Genomic DNA, 19,360 nt, shown 5'->3' on the forward strand with positions numbered 1-19,360 from the left:
TAATCTATCCTTAACCCCCCCCAACAAGCCCTATGGGATTTTAGCAGCAGATCATGGGTACCGTGGTGCTGTCATAAGAGCAATCCCCCTGGTTTTAAAAAGGCTTTCAGTTAACTCTAATTCGGACCCATAAAACAGGCTAGAGGTGCACTGTCTAACGTGGTAGCCTCGTGTGGCTGTTTAAGTTTAAACGTCTTAACAAATAGGGGCTCCTGGGTGGCTCAGTCGGTTAAGCATCCGACTTCAGCTCAGGTCGTGATCTCGCGGTCCGTGAGTTCGAGCCCCGCGTCAGGCTCTGTGCTGACAGCTCAGAGCCTGGAGCCTGTTTCAGATTCTGTGTCTCCCTCTCTCTCTGACCCTCTCCCGTTCATGCTCGGTCTCTGTCTCAAAAATAAATAAACGTTGAAGAAAAAAATTAAATGTCTTAACAAATAGAACCTGAAATTCCATTTCCAGTGGTACTAGTCACATTTGGTGTGCATGATAGCCACGTGGGGCTGAATAGCTCCCATGGTGGCAAGCACAGAATAGAACGTTTCCATCATTGAATGGAGTTCTGTTGGATATCCTTGATGTAGAACGTAATGCAGGGCTGTGTGTTCTGGCTCAGCTGCTGTTTGCCTTTGAACAAGCCCTTAACCCTCCTTCCCCCAGGTGTTTTCATCCGGCACACTAGCTCACGTGCACCTTAAGGGGTAGTGCTTTACTCCCCTTTGGATTGCCTTTGCCAGGGCTGAGATGTTCAGTGTTTTTTGAAAGAGTGAAGAATGGATATGCAAAGTGGCAGAGGACCAGATAATTGCTAGGGGCCTCTCTAGAGTCCACAGTCTCCGTAGACAGAGAAGTCGGGGCACAGACCTGCTTTACAGCCCTTTTGTCATCTTCAGTCATTTTACTTTTTGCCCTCTGGCTGTTATTGCAATTTGAAACCGTTGTAGTGGATAAAATACAAATAATGTCTTTATTCCTTTTTAGGAAGCAAGATTTCCAGATGTTGCAAATGGGTATGTTGAGGAGATAATTCATTTGAAGAATTATTATGATTTGAATGTGTAAGTACACTACCATGCCTTTTTTTTCTTATTGTGGTAAAATACACATCATATGAAAACCTATCATTTTTACCATTTTTTAGGTATATAGACCATTGGCATTAAGTTTCTTCACATTTTTGCACAACCATCAACACCATCTCCAGACATTTTCATTTTCCCAAGCTGACAGTCTGTCCCCTTTAACATGAACTTCTTATTCCCACCGCTCCTCCGCCCCCCAGGCCCTGGGACCTACACTTCTACTTTCTGTCTCTCTGAATTTGACTACCCTAGGGACTTGATATTAGGAGCATAACACAGTATTTGTCTTTTTGTGACTGGCTTATTTCACTTAGCATTTTGTCATTTTTAATAATCCTATTTGAAGACTTCTCATTTTTGTCACATACAGACTGTTTTCTGGGTTTTACTGAATCCTGCGTGGCTGTGGAATGAAGGTGTTTCATTAATTCTGAGCATTGATAACTCATTTTGGTCGAGGTTGTATTTTGGTCAGGTTGTTAAAAGACATTTTCTTCCCTGTGGTTGTACCAGTGTTCTGCAACCACTTTCTCTATTTGGGAAAATGCATAGAAGTGTTTCTTTAGTCCCTTTATCATAAAAATGTGAACTGTGATTTTGTAAAAATATAAATGGTCTGGTTGGAGGGGGAAGAATAAAAATTTTTTTAAATAAATAAAAATAGCAGTGTCCCAAAGAATACAAAATGAAAAGTAAGTCTCTTTCCTTTCACACTCTTTCCCCTCCTTACAGCGTGCGGAGGTAAAACAGTTACAAGTTAATTAAGAACAGTAGAATATTGAAACTAATAAAATTTTCAGCTAATTAACACAGAAGGGGGAGTATACCAAAACCTCCATCCTCAGAGATTATAGCTTCTACCGTGGTACTCACTCAGGCAAGGGTGCAGCTGGGAGCTGTTCCCTGCCATGGCCGAGAGGGAAGAGCCCCGTTTCCCAGGTCAGCAGCCTAGAGGAGATGCTTATTCCTAATTTGTACAAAGACACTATTGGTGCCAGTGGCCACCCTATTGCCCTCTGCCCAGCGGCAGCGCTGTGACCAGTTTTTAAACCAGGATTGAGTCAAGGTTTTCATCGTGTATTTATCTCTTTAGCTGTTTAATCTAGAATAGTCCCCCACTTACTTTAAAAAAAAATTTTTTTTTTAACGTTTATTTATTTTTGAGACCGAGAGACAGAGCATGAACAGGGGAGGGTCAGAGAGGGGGAGACACAGAATCGGAAACAGGCTCCAGGCTCTGAGCTGTCAGCACAGAGCCCAACGCGGGGCTCGAATCACGGACCGCAAGATCGTGACCTGAGCCGAAGTCGGCCGCTTAACCGACTGAGCCACCCAGGCGCCCCGCCACTTACTTTTTTTAATGACATTGACTTTTTCCCCCTAGTATTTTTTAACATAGGTTAAAAGACTGTACGGTGAGCATCGATAACATCTGCCACATGGATTGTTATGTGCTTAAGGAACATCTTGCCCCTTTACTTCTTCTTGCTCTTTTTTAGAGTTACTATGGAGTTAAAGGTTTTACAGAAGTGGTGTTTTACAGTCAGTTACAACCTTTTTGTGTTTGATACAGAATTATCCTAAGTTTGACCAGTAGGAGCCTCTTAAGATACATCTGTGTCTTTTTGGCGTGGTCCTTATTAGTCTGAGCCGGCGTCCTTACTTTCTAAAATACTGAGTTGCCTTTGCTTACCTTGAACTTGTCTGTCCTAAACCTGGAATCTTGTCGTTTCTCCAAGAAACCTAGGTTCCACAGAGTAAGGGTTGATCCTATAAACTAATATCTGAGGACTAGACCTGCTCCTCATTGCCACTACCATGTCATCACTTGTAGGCTATTTCAGGGGACAGACAAGGCTTTTTAAATCATGGACTTATATTCATAATTTCCCATCCAGATTTAACATTTTAAGGTTTTTTTTCTTGGTCTTTCTAAATTTTACATTTATGTGTTCTTCCACTAAAACGTTAATTTCTAATAACATTAATATATTTTCTTTGTCCTACAGTATACATAAAATAAGGTAAAATTGTACCAATGTTACTATTAATGAAAACTATTGATTGAATGAAGTAAGAAATGTTTGATAGTTACTTTGTGCTTCATGCATTGAGGCAGTACAGCTAGAATGCAGACTGTTGTAGGCCACAGATGGATGATTGGATGATGTTCCTTGGTTCTGGAAATTTGGTAGCCATTGTCTGTTCAGATCCTGTTCTCTTTCTCCCCTCTGCTTTAACGCTCTCCCCCGTGCTCTGTGGCTCTTAACACCATCTCTTTGTCTCTGTGATTGATACACTCTGGATGATTTCTTCAGGGATGTCTTCCAGCTCACTAAGTGTCTTTTTAATGGCGTGTAATCTGCCTTTACACTCATCCACTATGTTTCTGGTTCCGGTTCCTATATTTTTTTCATTCTGGCATCCTTATAATTCTCCTTAACATTTTTCTAGTGTTATTTTTTACTTGTATTTTTAATTCATTTAGTTCTTCAAACACAGCGAATAAACGTAGCTTGTGTTCCGAGTGTGATCATTCTGATGTCAAGTTCTTATGAATCTCATTCTGTTGTTTCTGCCGGCTCTCTTGGTGTCCTGTTTCCTTGTGTTTCTTGTAAATTTTGATTGTGAGCTCATTTTTTGAGGTCTTGATAGAAACTCTTCCTTCAGGGGAGGATTTGCTGTGTCTTTCCTCATGTGCCCAGGGGTGGTGTTGGTCTAGTACCACTTTATATTTCAGATTGTTGTCTGCAGGGCTGTCTGCAGGATCATCCAGAGAGTCAGCATTTAGTCCTGGGTTAGGACTGGGTGGTCTTCACCAGTTCTCACAGGGCGTTTGGTTTTCCTCTCCATCCATTCATCGTCAGTGTTCAGGCTTGCTTTTCCTTGTGCTTTGTGAGCTTTGTCTCTTAACCTTGTGCGTCCTGGGAACTAAGGCCTCGAGTCTGTTAGGATCGATGAGTGCACTCTGGACGGTCTTGCCTCTGTGTTTAGCTCACTTCTCTGGGGTTTTACTTTCGCTTAGGTTTGGACTCCTGGGAACTCCTAACTATAATTTGATGTACTTTGCAAGTTTTTTTAATATTCAGCATTTTTCAAACCTTTTTTTTTGTGGACTGCAATACTGATACGGAAAAATGGACAAAGTAAAGATAGCTGCTTAATTTATCACAAATCAAGCATGCATGTAACTACCACCCAGAAGTCCTCAAAAATGTGAATGTTGCCACCATCTGTGAACACTGAAGATTTTGTGAAGATTTCATATTGTCTCTATTCTTTTGTGACTGCCTTCTTTCACTCAGCATTCTGTTTCTGGGGTTCTTCTGTGCCCTGTGTAAGTATAATTCATTCATTTTCATTGCCATGTGGTATCTATTTGTATCAAAATACTGTAATTTTTCCTTCTACTTTTTTTAAAATGTTTATATTTGAGAGAGAGAGAGAGAGTGTACGCGAGCAGGGGAGGGGCAGAGAGAGACAGAGAATCTGAAGCAGGCTCCAGACTCTGCACTGTCAGCACAGAGCCCGATGCGGGGCTCGAACTCCCAAGCCATGAGCTCATGACCTGAGCTGAAGTCGGACGTTCAACTGACTAAGCCACCCAGGCACGCCTTCCCTCTCCTTTTGATAGACGGTTGAGTTGTTTCCACTTTTTGATTTTCACAAATAATGCACCTTTGAACCTGCTTCTACATGCCTCCCATGCTCCATTCCTCACCAGATTTAGCCTTCTTCACCATCCTCTAGGCTACTGGTATTTTCAAGCAGGAATTTTTTATTTCTGAAATTTTTGGGACGCCTGGGTGGCTCAGTCAGTTGAGCATCCGACTTCGGCTCAGGTCATGATCTCACAGTCTGTTGGTTCAAGCCCCGCGTCAGGCTCCAGGCTGACAGCTCAGAGCCTGGAGCCTGCTTAGGATTCTGTATCTCCCTCTCTCTCTGCTCCTCCCCCGCTCATGCTCTGTCTGAAAAAATAAGTAAAACTTTTTTTAAAATTATCAAAAAAGATTGGAACATAAACATGTAACAATGAGAACCTCTTGAGTTCTGCCTTGTGGAATTCCGTATCTTGCAGCATTTCAGTATGTGATCTGAAGATGTTAAAATACAAAATGAGAGGTGCCTGGGTGGGCACAGTTAGTTAAGTGACTTCAGCTCAGGTCATGATCTCTCGGCTTGTGATTTCGAGCCCCACGTTGGGCTCTGTGCTGACAGCTCAGAGCCTGGAGCCTGCTTCAGATTCTGTGTGTCTCTCTCTCTGCCCCTCCCCTGCTCGCAATCTGTCTCTTTCTCTCTCAAAAATAAATAAGCATTTAAAAATAATAATAAAAAATACAAGGTGAATGGGTCAGAGAAGAGCCCCCTAAATTATGGTTGGGAGGTTTTTTGTTTTGTTTTCCAGAAAGTATACTTCCCATTCTACCTCTGTGTCCTATACTGTAATTCTGTATTTCACACTTTAGAAAATACGTAAAAATAGAAAACGTTTTTAAGGGTGAGACTTTAAAAAACAGGAGTTGTAGTAGTTTCTTCCAGTACCCTAGCAGATCATCTTTCATGCATCCCACTTGGAGACCATTGGCTTCACTCGTGGATAACTAGTCTATCAAAGAAGCTTCTTCACTGTGTGACCTTTTTATCTTTCCCCAAATTCCTGATACCTGGCAGTTTGTTGGGTTGTAGTAGCCACACTTACCAAAACATTACGAACAGGCATGTTTGAAATGGAGGAGCTGTTCCACTTCTGGGTTCTAGTATGTCCAGATGTGCACGTGGACAGAGTTTAGACCTTGAGGCCTTTCCCCGTAGATACTGAGTGATTCTTGGTGATGGCTAATCCTCAGGTCAGCCTGCCAAGATCTGTATAGCCCGTAATGCTCATCACTTCATACCAGAAAAGAGAATCGCCGTTAGCGACTGTGGTTTCAAAGAGAGACGTGCTCAGAGTTCTTGACCTGGGGTGCCTCTCCTTGCTACAGCTGTGGTGCAGGAAGAGGATTTTCCCTCTCTGGGCCTCTGGCACTATGTTCCAGTAGACTGGGCATGGTGATCACCAAGAGAGCTTGGATATGGTAAGCACATGGGGTTCCTGAAGTGATGGTGAAGAAGAAGATGTGGAGGGATGCCGACCAGTGCTGACCAGGTCCTTGAGGAGGCTGAGGAGGGGGCTTTGCAATCGGGCCGATAGCCCTCGGGGTTGCAGAAGAAGCATGCCTCTCCATTGCTCGGTTCCCCAGCACTGGCCCGTGGGTGAGAAGAGATGCTGGAGGGGAGTGCTTTTCCTCTGTCCTCTTCCTATCTTATTTACCTACTTACTACCTGTCTTAACAAGTAAAGGCTCCAGTATTGGAGCCAACACAGGGCAGGAGAGACCTGGAAAGGAGAGAGTTGAGAATCATGGAGCGGAGTCATCCTAAGAACCTGCAGGAGCAAGGGAGGGGAAAAGGATGGAGGAGCCATCCCGCAGGGAAGCCCCGTGGCCCTTACGTGGCCCGTAAGCTTCCCTGCTACTGCAGCGGCTTGTGCTGCATGCCGCCCAGGCTGTTGCTGTCGCTGTGGAATCGTCCCAGGAGCTGAGTTTGTTGCCATATTGGGTCGTTTCGGGGTGAAGAACCTTGCTGGTTAACATTTGTTAAATCTGGGCAATGATATATCAGCGTGTGTTATTTATATTCCTTACCTTTAAAGTATTTCATGAGTGATGAAAGGACAAGGCTGTGGGTTTGGTATGAAGAGAGTCCATCCTTTTTTTTTTTAACATAATTTATTGTCAAATTGGTTTCCATACAACACCCAGTGCTCATCCCAACAGGTGCCCTCCTCAGTGCCCATCACCCCCTTTCCCCTCCCCCCCACCCCCATCCACCCTCAGTTTGTTCTCTGTATTTAAGAGTCTCTTACGGTTTGCCTCCCTCCCTCTGTAATTTTTCCCCCTTCCCCTCCCCCCGGTCTTCTGTTAAGTTTCTCAACTTCCACATATATCTGTCTTTCTCTGACTGACTTATTTCACTTAGCATAATACTCTCCAGTTCCATCCACGTTGCTGCAAATGGCAGGATTTTATTCGTTCTCAGTACCAAGTAGCACTCCATTGTATCTATAAACCATATCTTATTTATCCATTCACCAGATGATGGACATTTAGGCTCTTTCCATAATTTAGCTATTGTTGAAAGTGCTGCTATAAACATTGTGGTACATGTGCCCCTGTGCATCAGTACTCCTGGATCCCTTGGGTAAATTCCTAGCAGTGCTATGTCTGGGTCGTAGGGTAGTTCTATTTTTAATTTTTTGAGGAAGCTCCATTGTGTTTTCCAGAGCGGCTGCACCAGTTTGCATTCCCACCAACAGTGCAAGAGAGTTCCCATTTCTCCACATCCTCTCCAGCATCTATAGTCTCCTGATTTCATTTTAGCCAAAAGACAGTCCATTCTTAAGCAGACATGGCCTGTTCCTTCAGCCTTGCAGTTAGCTGTGTAAACTGAATGTCACTCAAATTGCTCATGGGGATTTATATTGCCATAGGGTTAAAAAAAATATTAATAGAAGGTTAATTTTTCCATTTATTTACTTAGCAAGCTGGTTTTTGTTCTTTGTTTTATTTTAGTGAGAGAGAGAGAATGCAAGCAGTGAGGGGCAGACAGAGAGAGAGAGAGAGGGGGAGAGAGAATCCCAAGCAGGCTCCACGCTGAGTACAGAACCTGACAAAGGTCTCGATCCCACAACCCTGAGAATATGACCTGAGCCGAAATCAAGAGTCGGACGCTCAACCGACTGAACCACCCAGGCTCCCAGCAAACTGTTTTTAATTGTGAATGCGAATACGTTTTCCCATCCTTTATTTGTTAGAGTTTTCTGACAAACGGTAGATCCTCTTCATCTAGATTCTCCAGCTCCATCCAGTTCAACCAGTAAGAATTTCGGTGACTTCATTACATTGACTAATAGAAAACTTCAGAGAAGTGTGCGTTTTTAGTATGCTTACTGCTTTTTAAAGTTAGAAGCAAAAAGTAGAAAGTAAGTGTATCTTTTTGATTTGTTTCATTTTTCTGATCCACATTTTAATTTCTTAAGCCAATCATAGTGTATGACAAGGCACGTTATTTTTCGAACGTTGTCTTTGAATCAGTGGGCAGTGTAGGATTTGGAAGCGCTATGAAAATAATGTTATTTATTTTTGCAGACTTTGTAATTTTCTTCTGGAAAATCCAGATTATCCAAAGAGGGAAGACAGAGTCATTATCAACCCCAGTAGCAGCCTGCTTGCCAGCCAAGATGAGACCAAGGCAAGTGTCGTGCTCTTTGTTTGCAGTCTCTACCTGGAAGTGCTCTGCTGTTTTCATTTTTGTGGGAAGAAAGTGCTTGGTCAGAACACATCCTTAAAGACCAGACTGCAAAACAGGATTTCAGAATATACTTCTCCTTCAGTGGGATTTCTATCCTGAGCCACTTTGGCTTCTGTATTTAACTTCTTTTACTGTCACTCCATCTTCTCTTTCCCACAAAAGTTAAACCCTCCATATCTTTAGTCTTACAAAGCAAGTTTTTAAAATGAAACCGGAATTGGCCAAGATTTTTCATTTCTTTTTTTTCTTTCAATATTTTATTATGAAAATTTTCAAACATATGGTAAGTAAAGCCAAATGAATTTTACATGGATCACCTCTATACCCAAGTACCAGCAGTACTAGTAAAAGTTAACATTTTATTATATCCACTTTATAATATCCACCCCATAGAATGACATATCCACTTGTCTGTCAGTACATCTCTCTTATATTTCATTTCATTATGATGCACTTCAAAGTAAATCACAAAAACATCAACACTGCTCCATACACACTTTTTTAAATGATCCAAGCACTTTTTAATTTTTTTTAATGTTTTTTTATTTTTGAAAGAGTGTGAGTGGGGGAGGGGCAGAGAGAGAGAGAAAGACACAGAATCTGAAGAGGCTCCAGGCTCTGAGCTGTCAGCACAGATCCCGACACGGGGCTCTAACTCACAAGCCGTGAGATCGTGACCTGAGCCGAAGTCGGAAGCTTAACCAGCTGAGCCACCCAGGCGCCCCACTTCTCCGTACATACTTAAGCATGCGTTTCATTGCCTAGAGTTCATTGTCTGTTTATAGTTTTTCTTTTGATGTGAGATTTATATACAGTGCATGTACCTATATAACTAAATCCTGTATCACGGTATAAACAGTTTGATTTACTAAAATCTTAATCATCATTTTTATTTGTAATCCTAACTGGTATTTAGTGTGTCAGGTGGAAAGGAAAGTCTAGAACAGAACTGCTTCATGGCTGCTCAGTCCTACTCTCCACACCTTGTTTTGACTCTTCTACATATTCTGTAACAGAAGTACTAGTTTTTTCTGAACATTTTGTGGAAAGAAGATGACTGACAGATTGGTTTCAAATCCATAGCTATACTTTTTTACTAGTTCTGGCTGGTAAAACTAGTCACCGGACTCTAGGCAGCTTATTTAGCATCTCTGAACCATCAATTTCTTCATCTCTGTGCAGGGCTGGTAACCCCCATAGAGTGATTATCAGTACAAGTGAGAGTATTCTATTTTGTAATGAACAGTTCTGTTTTTTTTTTTTTTTTTTTTTTTTAACGTTTATTTTTGAGACAGAGAGGAACAGAGCGTGAGTGGGGGAGGGGCAGAGAAAGAGGGAGACACAGAATCCGAAACAGGTTCCAGGCTCTGAGCTGTCAGCACAGAACCCGACGTGGGGCTCGAACCCACGAACTGCGAGATCATGACCTGAGCTGAAGTTGGATGCTTAACCGACCGAGCTTCCCCGGGCGCCCCTTGTAATAAGCAGTTCTTAAAGTGATTTGTGCCACATGGGAAATGCACTTCTGTTCTCCTAACGTTATGCCTCTCTCTCATTTCAGTTGCCTAAACTAGACTTTTTTGACTATTCTAAATTGGCTCCTCTTGACCAGCGCTGCTTCATCCAAGCTGCTGACCTCCTGATGGCCGACTTCAAAATGCTCAGCAGTCAGGACATCAAGTGGGCCCTGCATGAGCTCAAAGGACACTATGCAATCACCCGAAAGGTGCTCATTGGTCTTCTTGGTGGGGTCACACCTCTTGACTACTTCTTCCCTTGATAACAGAATGAAGAGTTTAGCTTGTGGAAATTGGATGGTTTATGATGGCAGAGAGCTAAGGAGTTTGTCAGGGTGAAGATAAATAGACAAAGGTATTTGCTGATCAGGAAGAACTGAATGAAAAGAAAGAGATTAGCAGCAGGGAAGTTGTAGGGGCTTGTGGCTGCTTCATTCAGTGGAGCATGTAACTCCATCGTGGGGTCATGAGTTTGAGCCCCACGTTGGGTGTGGAGCCTACTTTTAAAAAAATGTGTCAAAAAAGAAGCAGGGAAGTTCTGGTTTACCCGTGAGGATATAGAGGGTAACGAATGTCACGTGGAGAGCCAGATGGCTAGGTGTGAAACGTGTGTTCCAGCGCCCCTCCCTGATTTCCTCTCCAGCTGGGCACAGGTCACATGGGTGAATGTGGCCTCACCCTGAGTCTAGCCCCTTCCCCCTTTAGATGGCCAGGAGGATCCACGCAGCTGTCCACAAACTCCTCTAATTGTAGGTTACGCTTAGGTAAAATTACTCTGAGGGGACCGCACAGTTAGTGCTTTCTATTTCTGAATCTCATTCCTCACGCTAAATAGAGGATGCTGTACTGTCAGGGAAAAGTGAATGAGCTTCCCCCCAAAACCAGCGACCACAAGAAAGAAAGGGTCTTTCATCTTTAGGCTCTTCTAGCATCTTCACTGCTCCATTGGTGCCTGACACCTTTGCTGAGCTCCCAGGGAGCCCAGATGAGAAGTGAAAAGGACAGCTCCTGTGGCCTGGGGGTGGGTTGGTCCTGGGAGCAGTGTCCCTGCCACCGTCCTGGGACCGGGAAAAGGAACTTGGCTAGCAGATGCTTGTCCCTGGTCATCCCACAGCCCACTTATCACTTGGGTGGGAGGTGGTAGGGGTTTGTGGCTCCCCTGTTATTTATACTTTCCTTATCCCTTTCTTGGTTTTTCTGGCCCTTCATATTTTTTGTGGTGTCTGCTTGTTTGGGTGGGTAGTTTGAAATTTTACTGGGTTTTGAAATGGGGTGGGTTGGACTGTTCGAATGGAAGTGGGGTGTTCAAGGGGAAGTTCTATTTGGCAGAAGCTAAAACCTGATGCCCTCTGTTCAGAACCTCTCCCTGCTGTATGCAAATGGTGCGTAAGAGTTTTGCCCTAGACAGCGACGCCCACGTGGGTAGGGTGTGGGAAGCACACCCAGGGATGTTTCTCATTATGGCCACAGTAGGCCTTCCCTGTGCCACCCTGCACGCATGATGATCGCTTAGTTTACTAACATACGCATGTTCACCAGAGTCCATCACAGTTCCCTGGATTTTTTTCCCCTTTCATTATGAACATCAAACACGTATAAAATTAGCGATTGTATTTTAACGAGCCCATGCTTACCCATCACTCCAGTAACTATCAGTGCCGCCCAGTCTTGTTTCATCCCACCCTGCCCACTCCCTCTCTCCCAGACTGTTTTGAAGCAAATTCCAAGGAAAGTTTCACTTTCTTTAAATCCATAACTATTTCAGTGTTTACCTTTAAAAGATAAAGACTTTTTTTGAAAAACATAATCAAAATATCATTATCACACCTTAAAAATTAACATTATTAGGTATCCAGTCATTGTTCAAATTTCTCTGGATGTGTCAAAAACCTTCAGTTATATTGAGTTCCAAGTAAAATCTGTTTATTGCAGCTGGTTGATAGGTTACTTAAATCTCTTTCAATCTATAACTTCTCTCTCCTTCCTCCCCCTTTACTTTTACTTGCTGATCATTTGTTGAAAAAAATAGGTTATTTATCCTGTAGGTTTTGACCATGTAGATTTTGCTGACTGTATGCTGTGGCATCATTAACCGGTTCTAACATATCTGACCGATTCTAGTTGGATCTAGAATCTTGATCAAACTTAGGTTTGATTCCCCCACCCCTTGAGTTTTAATTCCAGTTCTACCAGGTAGGTCTCTGATTTTGAGCAAATGTCTTAAACGTGTGGGACTTCAGTTTTCTTGGTGAACAGTGGATGCCTTACGTGGCTAATGGGAGAATCAGGTTGGGTACAGTGTGGAGCGAGCCCGTCACAGTGGTTCGCATGTATCAGGTTTCAGTAAGAAGTTCCCTCCCTCCACACTTCCTTCTGTGTGCTGTGGGACACTTGTCAAGCCTCTGTATTTAGAAATTACTCGGTAACTGCCTCACAGTGTGATTTTAAGAGTCCGTTCTCAGAGTACTATTACAAGAGCACAAGAACCTTCTGTGATTTGGCCTCCTTAAGTTCACAGCACTGAGCTCCCCCTGGAGGGGCCTAGGACCCGAGGGCCTACTCTGCTTTGTTCCCAGCCTGTGCTATGGAGGCCAAGGGCTCAGGAAGACTCGTCCCCAGTGCGTGTGTGGTCAGATATATTTTAGCTCAACTCTTTTTATGGACGTATCCTGTGGGTAGGTTTCTTGCACACCACAGTGCAGCTGCAGTAATGTTTCTTCCAGCTGTTACCCTCTGTAGGGACAAAGGTGCTCTCAAAAATAAGTAACTTCTAGACTAGAGGGAACAGGTCATCCTTAAAACTCACGGCAGGAACTGCTTAGTAAAATGAATGCTAATTTTTATCAAAGGAATTTTCAGCCATAGTTTTAAAAATCAATTTGTGCCAAAATGCTTATTTGTAATTTTGGGGGGGGGGGTGGGTAATTCTTTAAACCACGGTCTGAAGCCCCCTTCTTCACCCTCTTCCTCTGTTCTCCAGAGACAACTCGACTCTCTCTCTGTCTTCTTTCTAGTACTTACCTCCACATTTATTAACACATGCTTATGCTTGAGTTATTAGTTTTAATAATTATTTTAGTTTTCTTTTATAGTAGACAGGGATCTACGTCTTACCCGTACACACTCACCTTTTTGATACGTGATTTTGTTAAATCTGTTTTTAAAGTTTTTGTTATGATTCATGTAAATGTTCACTGCTAGGGAAGATAATATACTACAATAATGTTTCCTTTATTGAATTTTCTATTTTTCTTGGGGTTAAAATTGGTTGCCTCTGGTTTTTTCATTTGCTTTTTTTGTTGTTGCTTTATTTTTTGATCCTGTGGCTGTCTTTTCATGGCCAACAACTCTAAAACACGCTTCTATTGTCAAACCTATCCATTAGTTCTCAGTTCATTTTTTTTCCCTCTCCTCCTCTGCACCTCTTAACATGGCTGTCAGCTTAGGAGTTCCCTTTGCCTTTGGACAGAGGTTGATCCTCTGTGTTCTAGACCTGACAACTTTCTCTTGGTGTACACACTCACACGTGGCCGATAGTACCGCTGGGTTTCTCCTCCAAGTTTTTCCTCTGTGATTCTGCCACAGATCTAATTCTTTCATTCGGACAGCGTGTTGAGTGCTTGCTACGGACCATTCACTAGGAGTGTCACAGTGAACAGTTGCAAGATCCTTTCCCCTGTGGAGCTTAAAATACTAGTGGGCGGTGTCGTCTTTTAATCAGCCCTTCAGTCCTCTGCCATGTGCTCATTCTGGGTGTCTCCACTCCCCAGCCTTCCTAGATGTCTCCCCTGTGTACTTTAATGATCACCTCTGTCTCCATGCAGGCGACACGTCCCCATTTCTAGACCTGACCTCAGTCAGCCTCCATACAGGAGTCTCTGGCCACTTCTCAACTTTTATTTCATCAAATGCCCATTGTAGTATTTTTAGGTCCTCTCTTGAAGGAATTTTGGCTATTGTCAAGATATCCTAAGAATCTTGTATCCTTACCAGATTGTATCCTTGATTCTCAGGACCAATACCTTGAGTGGGGATTTGATTTGTGAATGTGAGCAGGCTGGAGGGAGAAATGCCAGCTAAGTGTAAAAGGAAAAATGATCTTCAATATCTCGTATTCCTGTGTTCCTCCTGGTAGGTTTTTTGAGTACTTCCTGTGTGATAGTTAGCACCTAGACCCTAAGGACAGTGGCTTCTGTAGAACACAAATTAACTTCCTTCCAGAGAGCTTTCAGTCTATTTGAGAAGATTAAAAGGGGAAAAATGATTAAAACAACATGGTGTTATAAAAGAGTGAATAAAGGTACACGAGAACACTAGGAAAGAAATGAGGGCGTCATTTGAATAAGATCTTAAGGGAAGGGTGTTTTCACTAGAGGAATCTTGAGTGCAGAGGCAAGAAAAAGTAACCACGGTGCCTTTGGGTATGTAGGTGTGAACTCTAGCAGTTCCTATAAGGAAAGGATTCTGATTTATAATTTTATTTGGTCTGTTTCACTAGACGTTTAGTTAATACTAAGACAAGTGCTGATTGATACAACTACTGAGGTAAGATTTCGGAGGCTCCTTAATTTGTTGGCAACATCTGTTTTAAGATACAGTTTCCTGACAAGAACCAGTTTGGATTCTTTTGCTGCTAAGTAGAAATAGTATTTAACGCTTATTTATTTTTGAGACAGAGAGAGACAGAGCATGAATGGGGGAGGGTCAGAGAGAGAGGGAGACAGAATCTGAAACAGGCTCCAGGCTCTGAGCAGTCAGCACAGAGCCCGACGCGGGGCTCGAACTCACAGACCGCGAGATCGTGACCTGAGCCGAAGTCAGACGCTTAACCGACTGAGCCACCCAGGCGCCCCAGTAGAAATAGTATTTAAATGGGAGAAAGGTAGTGATCCTATTTCACTTCTAGACAGGAGGGTGGTGCAGTTGCAAACCCAGTGGGCTGCCAGTTACAAGCTCTTAGTTCACATTCCGGTTTCATTAGTTGCTGACAAATGGCATCTACCCTTTGATCACCTCCTTTATAATATTCAGATTATTGTGCCTGCCCTGCCTTTTTTCCTGGGTTTTTGCAGATAGCCCTGGTTCAAGTATGGAGCATTTACTTCTAGGTAAAACTTGGTAGGAATTAGTGGTCTTGCCACACAAACGTGTGACTTTAAGTGTTGGTGGGGAACACCTCAGATAGAACTCCGAAAAGAGGAAACAGAGTAAGGGAGGACGTTGGTCGGGGAGATGGAAAGGCAGTAAGATGAGCTGTGCTGTTGGCCGGCTCTTGGTGGGTCTCCCTGAACCGCTCTGGGAGGACCAGGCAGTGTCAAAGAGAGGAAGGAGGTTTAGTCATGCAACTGGCCTGAGTTCATATCCCAGTGTTAGTCAACTTGGCTGGGCGCAGGTCCTTCGTCCGTAAGCCTCACTTGCCTCTGCTGTGAAAGAACACCTCCCTCGGGGGTGCTGTGAGATAAGTCGTATCCATGCCGCACGAAGGGCTTAGCTCGCATCAGTGCGGAGGCGCACAGCCATTCCCTTCAGGTTCCCAGACCTCAGATTTTGAAAAGGGACGGAAGGTAGGTGAAGGTGAAAGGGTGTCACTCCCTTTATTGGAGCTGGAATGCTCGTTTTCTCTTGCTTTCACTTTACCAGAGGGCCAACCTAGCTGCTCCCCACAGACATTCAGAATGTGACTTTTTAGCAACATTCCTATAACAAGTACACATCCCTGAACCTTTTACTGTTCACCAAATGAGTATGAAATGCAAACTCTGCAGGTCGCTGCAGATACAGCCTGGGCTCGGTAGCCATCCTTGTCCCCCAGAAGCCCATAGTCCGTAGAGGGGATAACAGGAAGCAGAATCAGACAAATAAGTGTGTAATTACCGTTAGCAGCATTTCGAAAGAAAGATGTAAGGTGCTCAGAAAAAGTGTAACAGGAGGACCTAAGGTGGACCAAGAGGCTCCGGGAGCACCTCCCTGAGCAAGAGATATTAAGCACAAACCTTGAATGTTCTAGAAGTAGGAGTTCAGTGAGAGGGATTTGGGGGGATGTCCTTCCCTGGGATGAGGAATACTGTAAAAGAGCTAAGTGGAAGGGAAAGGATCATGAATTCCATCTGGAAAGTGTTGAGTTGCCAGCATGTTGAGTGAGGTCTGTGAGGCCTACAAGTACAAAGAATTCATCTGGATGCTTGAATGGCCAAAGGAAGTGGGTTGGTGGGCGTCATCAGCACACGCAGGGTGACCTCCCCGGCCTGGATGAAGTAGGCACAGGAAGAGAGCTGAGGCTGCCCGGAGGCCTCCCTGCATGTAGAAGCCAAGTAGAGGAGGGTGGCGAGGAGGAGTGGGCAGAGAGGGCGCGGGACCCTGGGAGGGAAGAGCAGTCTGCGTCATCCGTGCTGCTGAGAGGCCTGGTGACACGGGGACTAAAACACGGGGTCTAGAGTTTGCCGCCTGTTACCAAGTAGGTAAGCTAGTTGAAAGATGGGCTTCGGTGCCCGATAGGAAGGGGTTGGAAGACGTCCAGGAGGTGAGGAAACAGTGGACAGATGGCACCTTTGACAGGTTTGGGCTGGGGTGTGGTGGCTGGTACCTGAAAGGGGAAAGAGGCAAGGGGAGGAAGGATTTTTTCTTTAAGATGGCAAAGGCTCAAACACATTGAAGTATCGATTGGAAAGATATGAAAAAGAGAGAAGCTGAGGGTATGGAAGAAAAAGGATTATTACTGCTGGCCTAAGACTCGCGCCTTGCAGTGTGCTGTACAGGGAGAGGACTCAGGGGAAGCTGCAAGCAACATGGGGATGTTCGTGGAAAGTGGATGGGGAGTGTTGGCCAGAGGTAGACCATTTAGGGTATGCCTGTAGAGTGGAACTCGTCAGCCATCTGTTAGGTGACCTACCCTGGACGCAGTCGAGGACAGCTTGAACAGTTGGTGTTTCCTTATGTCGCCCTTTGTCAGTTAGCCTTTGCTTCTGCCCTTGTGGCAGTTTGTGAAAGAAGAGAAAATAATGAAATGCTCCCTATTCATTTTGCTGCGGCCCGTTTCTGGTGCCCGTTTCTGGTAAGCCATGCAGGGGAGATAGCTGAAACTGTGTGTCAGAGAAGGTTTGGGGCTGCCTGGCTTGCTTTCGTGTATTCTTGTGTCCCATTTACAGCGGTAACCTTTCCCTTTCTCAATTTCTAGGCCTTTTCTGATGCCATTAAAAAATGGCAGGAGCTATCACCAGAAACCAGTGGAAAAAGAAAAAAGAGAAAAGAAATGAATCAGTATTCTTACATAGATTTCAAGTTTGAACAAGGTAACGGCCAACTTTGAGTTTTGCTCACAGCCCGTGTAGTGACTGTGCAGACCGTCTCCTTCCCACACAGCCCGTAAAGGCCAGTCGTGGCGTGGCCGCCCTGCCGGGCCAGCCCAGGGACCGACTGCATGGACTGCTTTGAGAGCACATCCATGTGTTTAGAAAGTGGCTGTGGATGCCGCCCACCTTCTTTCTGCCTAGGGAACACCATGACCAGAACATTCTGTGCAGTGTCAGAGTTCACGTGTGAGAAAGTGTTTGGGGACACTCTCAAACTTGGGGGGTGGGGCCGGTCTTGAAGGTGTGACAAGAATTCACTTTATCTCTGGTGAAATTATCTAGACCAGAGATTGATTATCTGTGTGCCCGAGAAAGTGGCTTCTGCACGGGAAAAGCACACAGCTCCTGAACAGCCACTTGTTTGTTGGACATTCTGTTGTTGATGAAATAATTTCTGAAAGCTCTTCCAGAGGGGTCACTTCGGGTTGGACTTTACATCACATCTGGTCCAAGTAAACTTGTTGGATTTTACATCAGATGTGATCCGAGTCGTTTGTGTCCAATAAAAGAGCCCGCCATAAAATTTTCCTATAGGTTATGTCAGAAAAAGGATTATTTCCCTTTTGTTTTCTATTTGTCTTTCTCTTAAATCTGCACATAGTTAACGTAACTTGATTGCAGGTGTGACTAAATGGAAACTCTGGGAGGCAACCAGGGAGTTGGAAAGTGTTTGGGTTTCTGAGCTCTTGAGGAAACCCATAGACTCTGAGTTGTGAGGTCCCCAAGCTAGTCTGTGGTACATTGCTCTCCTGCCATGACGTTCTCACACGTTTGCCAAAGGCTAAGAAAGTGGGGACAGCGTGTAGGTGGTTCTTCGTTCAGCTAAATTTATCCACGGTTTAGACTAGGCATCCCAAGTACATAGTCATTCCATATTGGTTTCTAACTTTGAGTGGTAGAGGAAAGAAAGTGCCACTTTGCAAGATGGTCCACTCCCTTGTTGGTCAGCTCTGTCTTTTATGGAGTTCTTTTATATCCGGTCAAAATGTTCCCGAAATTTCCTGCCATGGGTGTAGTTCTTGTCTCTGAGAAGACTTGGAATCTGTCTGTTGCTGCTTCATCTTCCTGACTGCCCTTCTCTGTGTGTCTCCTCTGCTTGTCAGAAGCTCTTTGAAAGTCTGGGTGGACATACTCCACGTGAGTCTGCTGCGTGGAGACAACACACAGCATTGATATTTATGACTTACAGATACATTTAACCTTTCTTCACAGCAGCTTATAAGTACAGAAAGTCTCAGAGTCCTCTATCTGTTCCAGGAATCTCATTGTCCACCTTTTCAGCCGTTTGCCATCCAAGCACTGCTATTTGGGTTGTACCTTGCTTGGCTCAAAGAGGAGACAGGATTCTTCCTCCACTGTTTATGGTTTAATCCGTTGATAACGACACAGTCTTCTCATGAAGATTCTGGGAGCATTTGGATGTAAACTGAGCATTAAGAAAAAATACAACCTATCATCTCTTGCAAAGCTGACCAAGAAAATAAGACACAAATTGCCAATATTAGGAGTTAGCACCTTTTATGGGGGATATCACTGTAGACCCTACAGACAGCCAAAGTGAATATTGTGAACAGCTTTGCACACAAAGATTTTACAAGTGAAATGGACCAGTTCCTCAAAAAACACAGACTACCAAGACTTACCCATGTTCAGATAGATCATTTGGATAGCCCTGTAGCTATTAAGGAAATTGAATCCACTGTTTTCCATGTCTTCCAAAAAAGAAATCTCCAGCCTCAGTTGAATCCACTAGAAAATTCTTCCAAACTTTTTTAGAAGAATGAACATTAATTCTGTACAGGATCTTCTAATAACAAAAGCAGACAAAGACCGTACAAAAACTAGACCAATATCTGTAAATAGACATGCAAAAATCGCTAATAAAATATTAGCAAATAGGACATAGCGATACACAAAAAAATTGTGTGCTGTGACCAAGTCGAGTATATTCCAGGGGTGCAAGGCTGGTTTAATATTTTGGAAAACAATCCATATAATCCACCATATTAAGAGACTAAAGAAGAAAAATTACATCATATTAATTGGTGCAGAAAGGTGTTTAATAATAT

General features: G+C 43.8%; 1 protein-coding gene across 3 annotated transcripts in view; it reads left to right on the top strand.

The window, feature by feature from the left end:
* Positions 1–19,360, top strand: part of RNF216 (ring finger protein 216) — a 139,149-nt gene that overhangs the window by 27,237 nt on the left and 92,552 nt on the right. For all 3 annotated transcript variants that reach the window (XM_027042297.2, XM_027042298.2, XM_015082722.3), the window contains exons 5-8: positions 976–1,052; positions 8,263–8,365; positions 9,987–10,151; positions 17,117–17,231. In XM_027042297.2, coding sequence (XP_026898098.1) covers positions 976–1,052; positions 8,263–8,365; positions 9,987–10,151; positions 17,117–17,231 — 460 coding nt within the window. The remainder of the gene's footprint in view (positions 1–975; positions 1,053–8,262; positions 8,366–9,986; positions 10,152–17,116; positions 17,232–19,360) is intronic.

This window comes from Acinonyx jubatus, chromosome E3, assembly GCF_027475565.1.
Source record: "Acinonyx jubatus isolate Ajub_Pintada_27869175 chromosome E3, VMU_Ajub_asm_v1.0, whole genome shotgun sequence".
Classification (NCBI taxonomy): Eukaryota; Metazoa; Chordata; class Mammalia; order Carnivora; family Felidae; genus Acinonyx; species Acinonyx jubatus.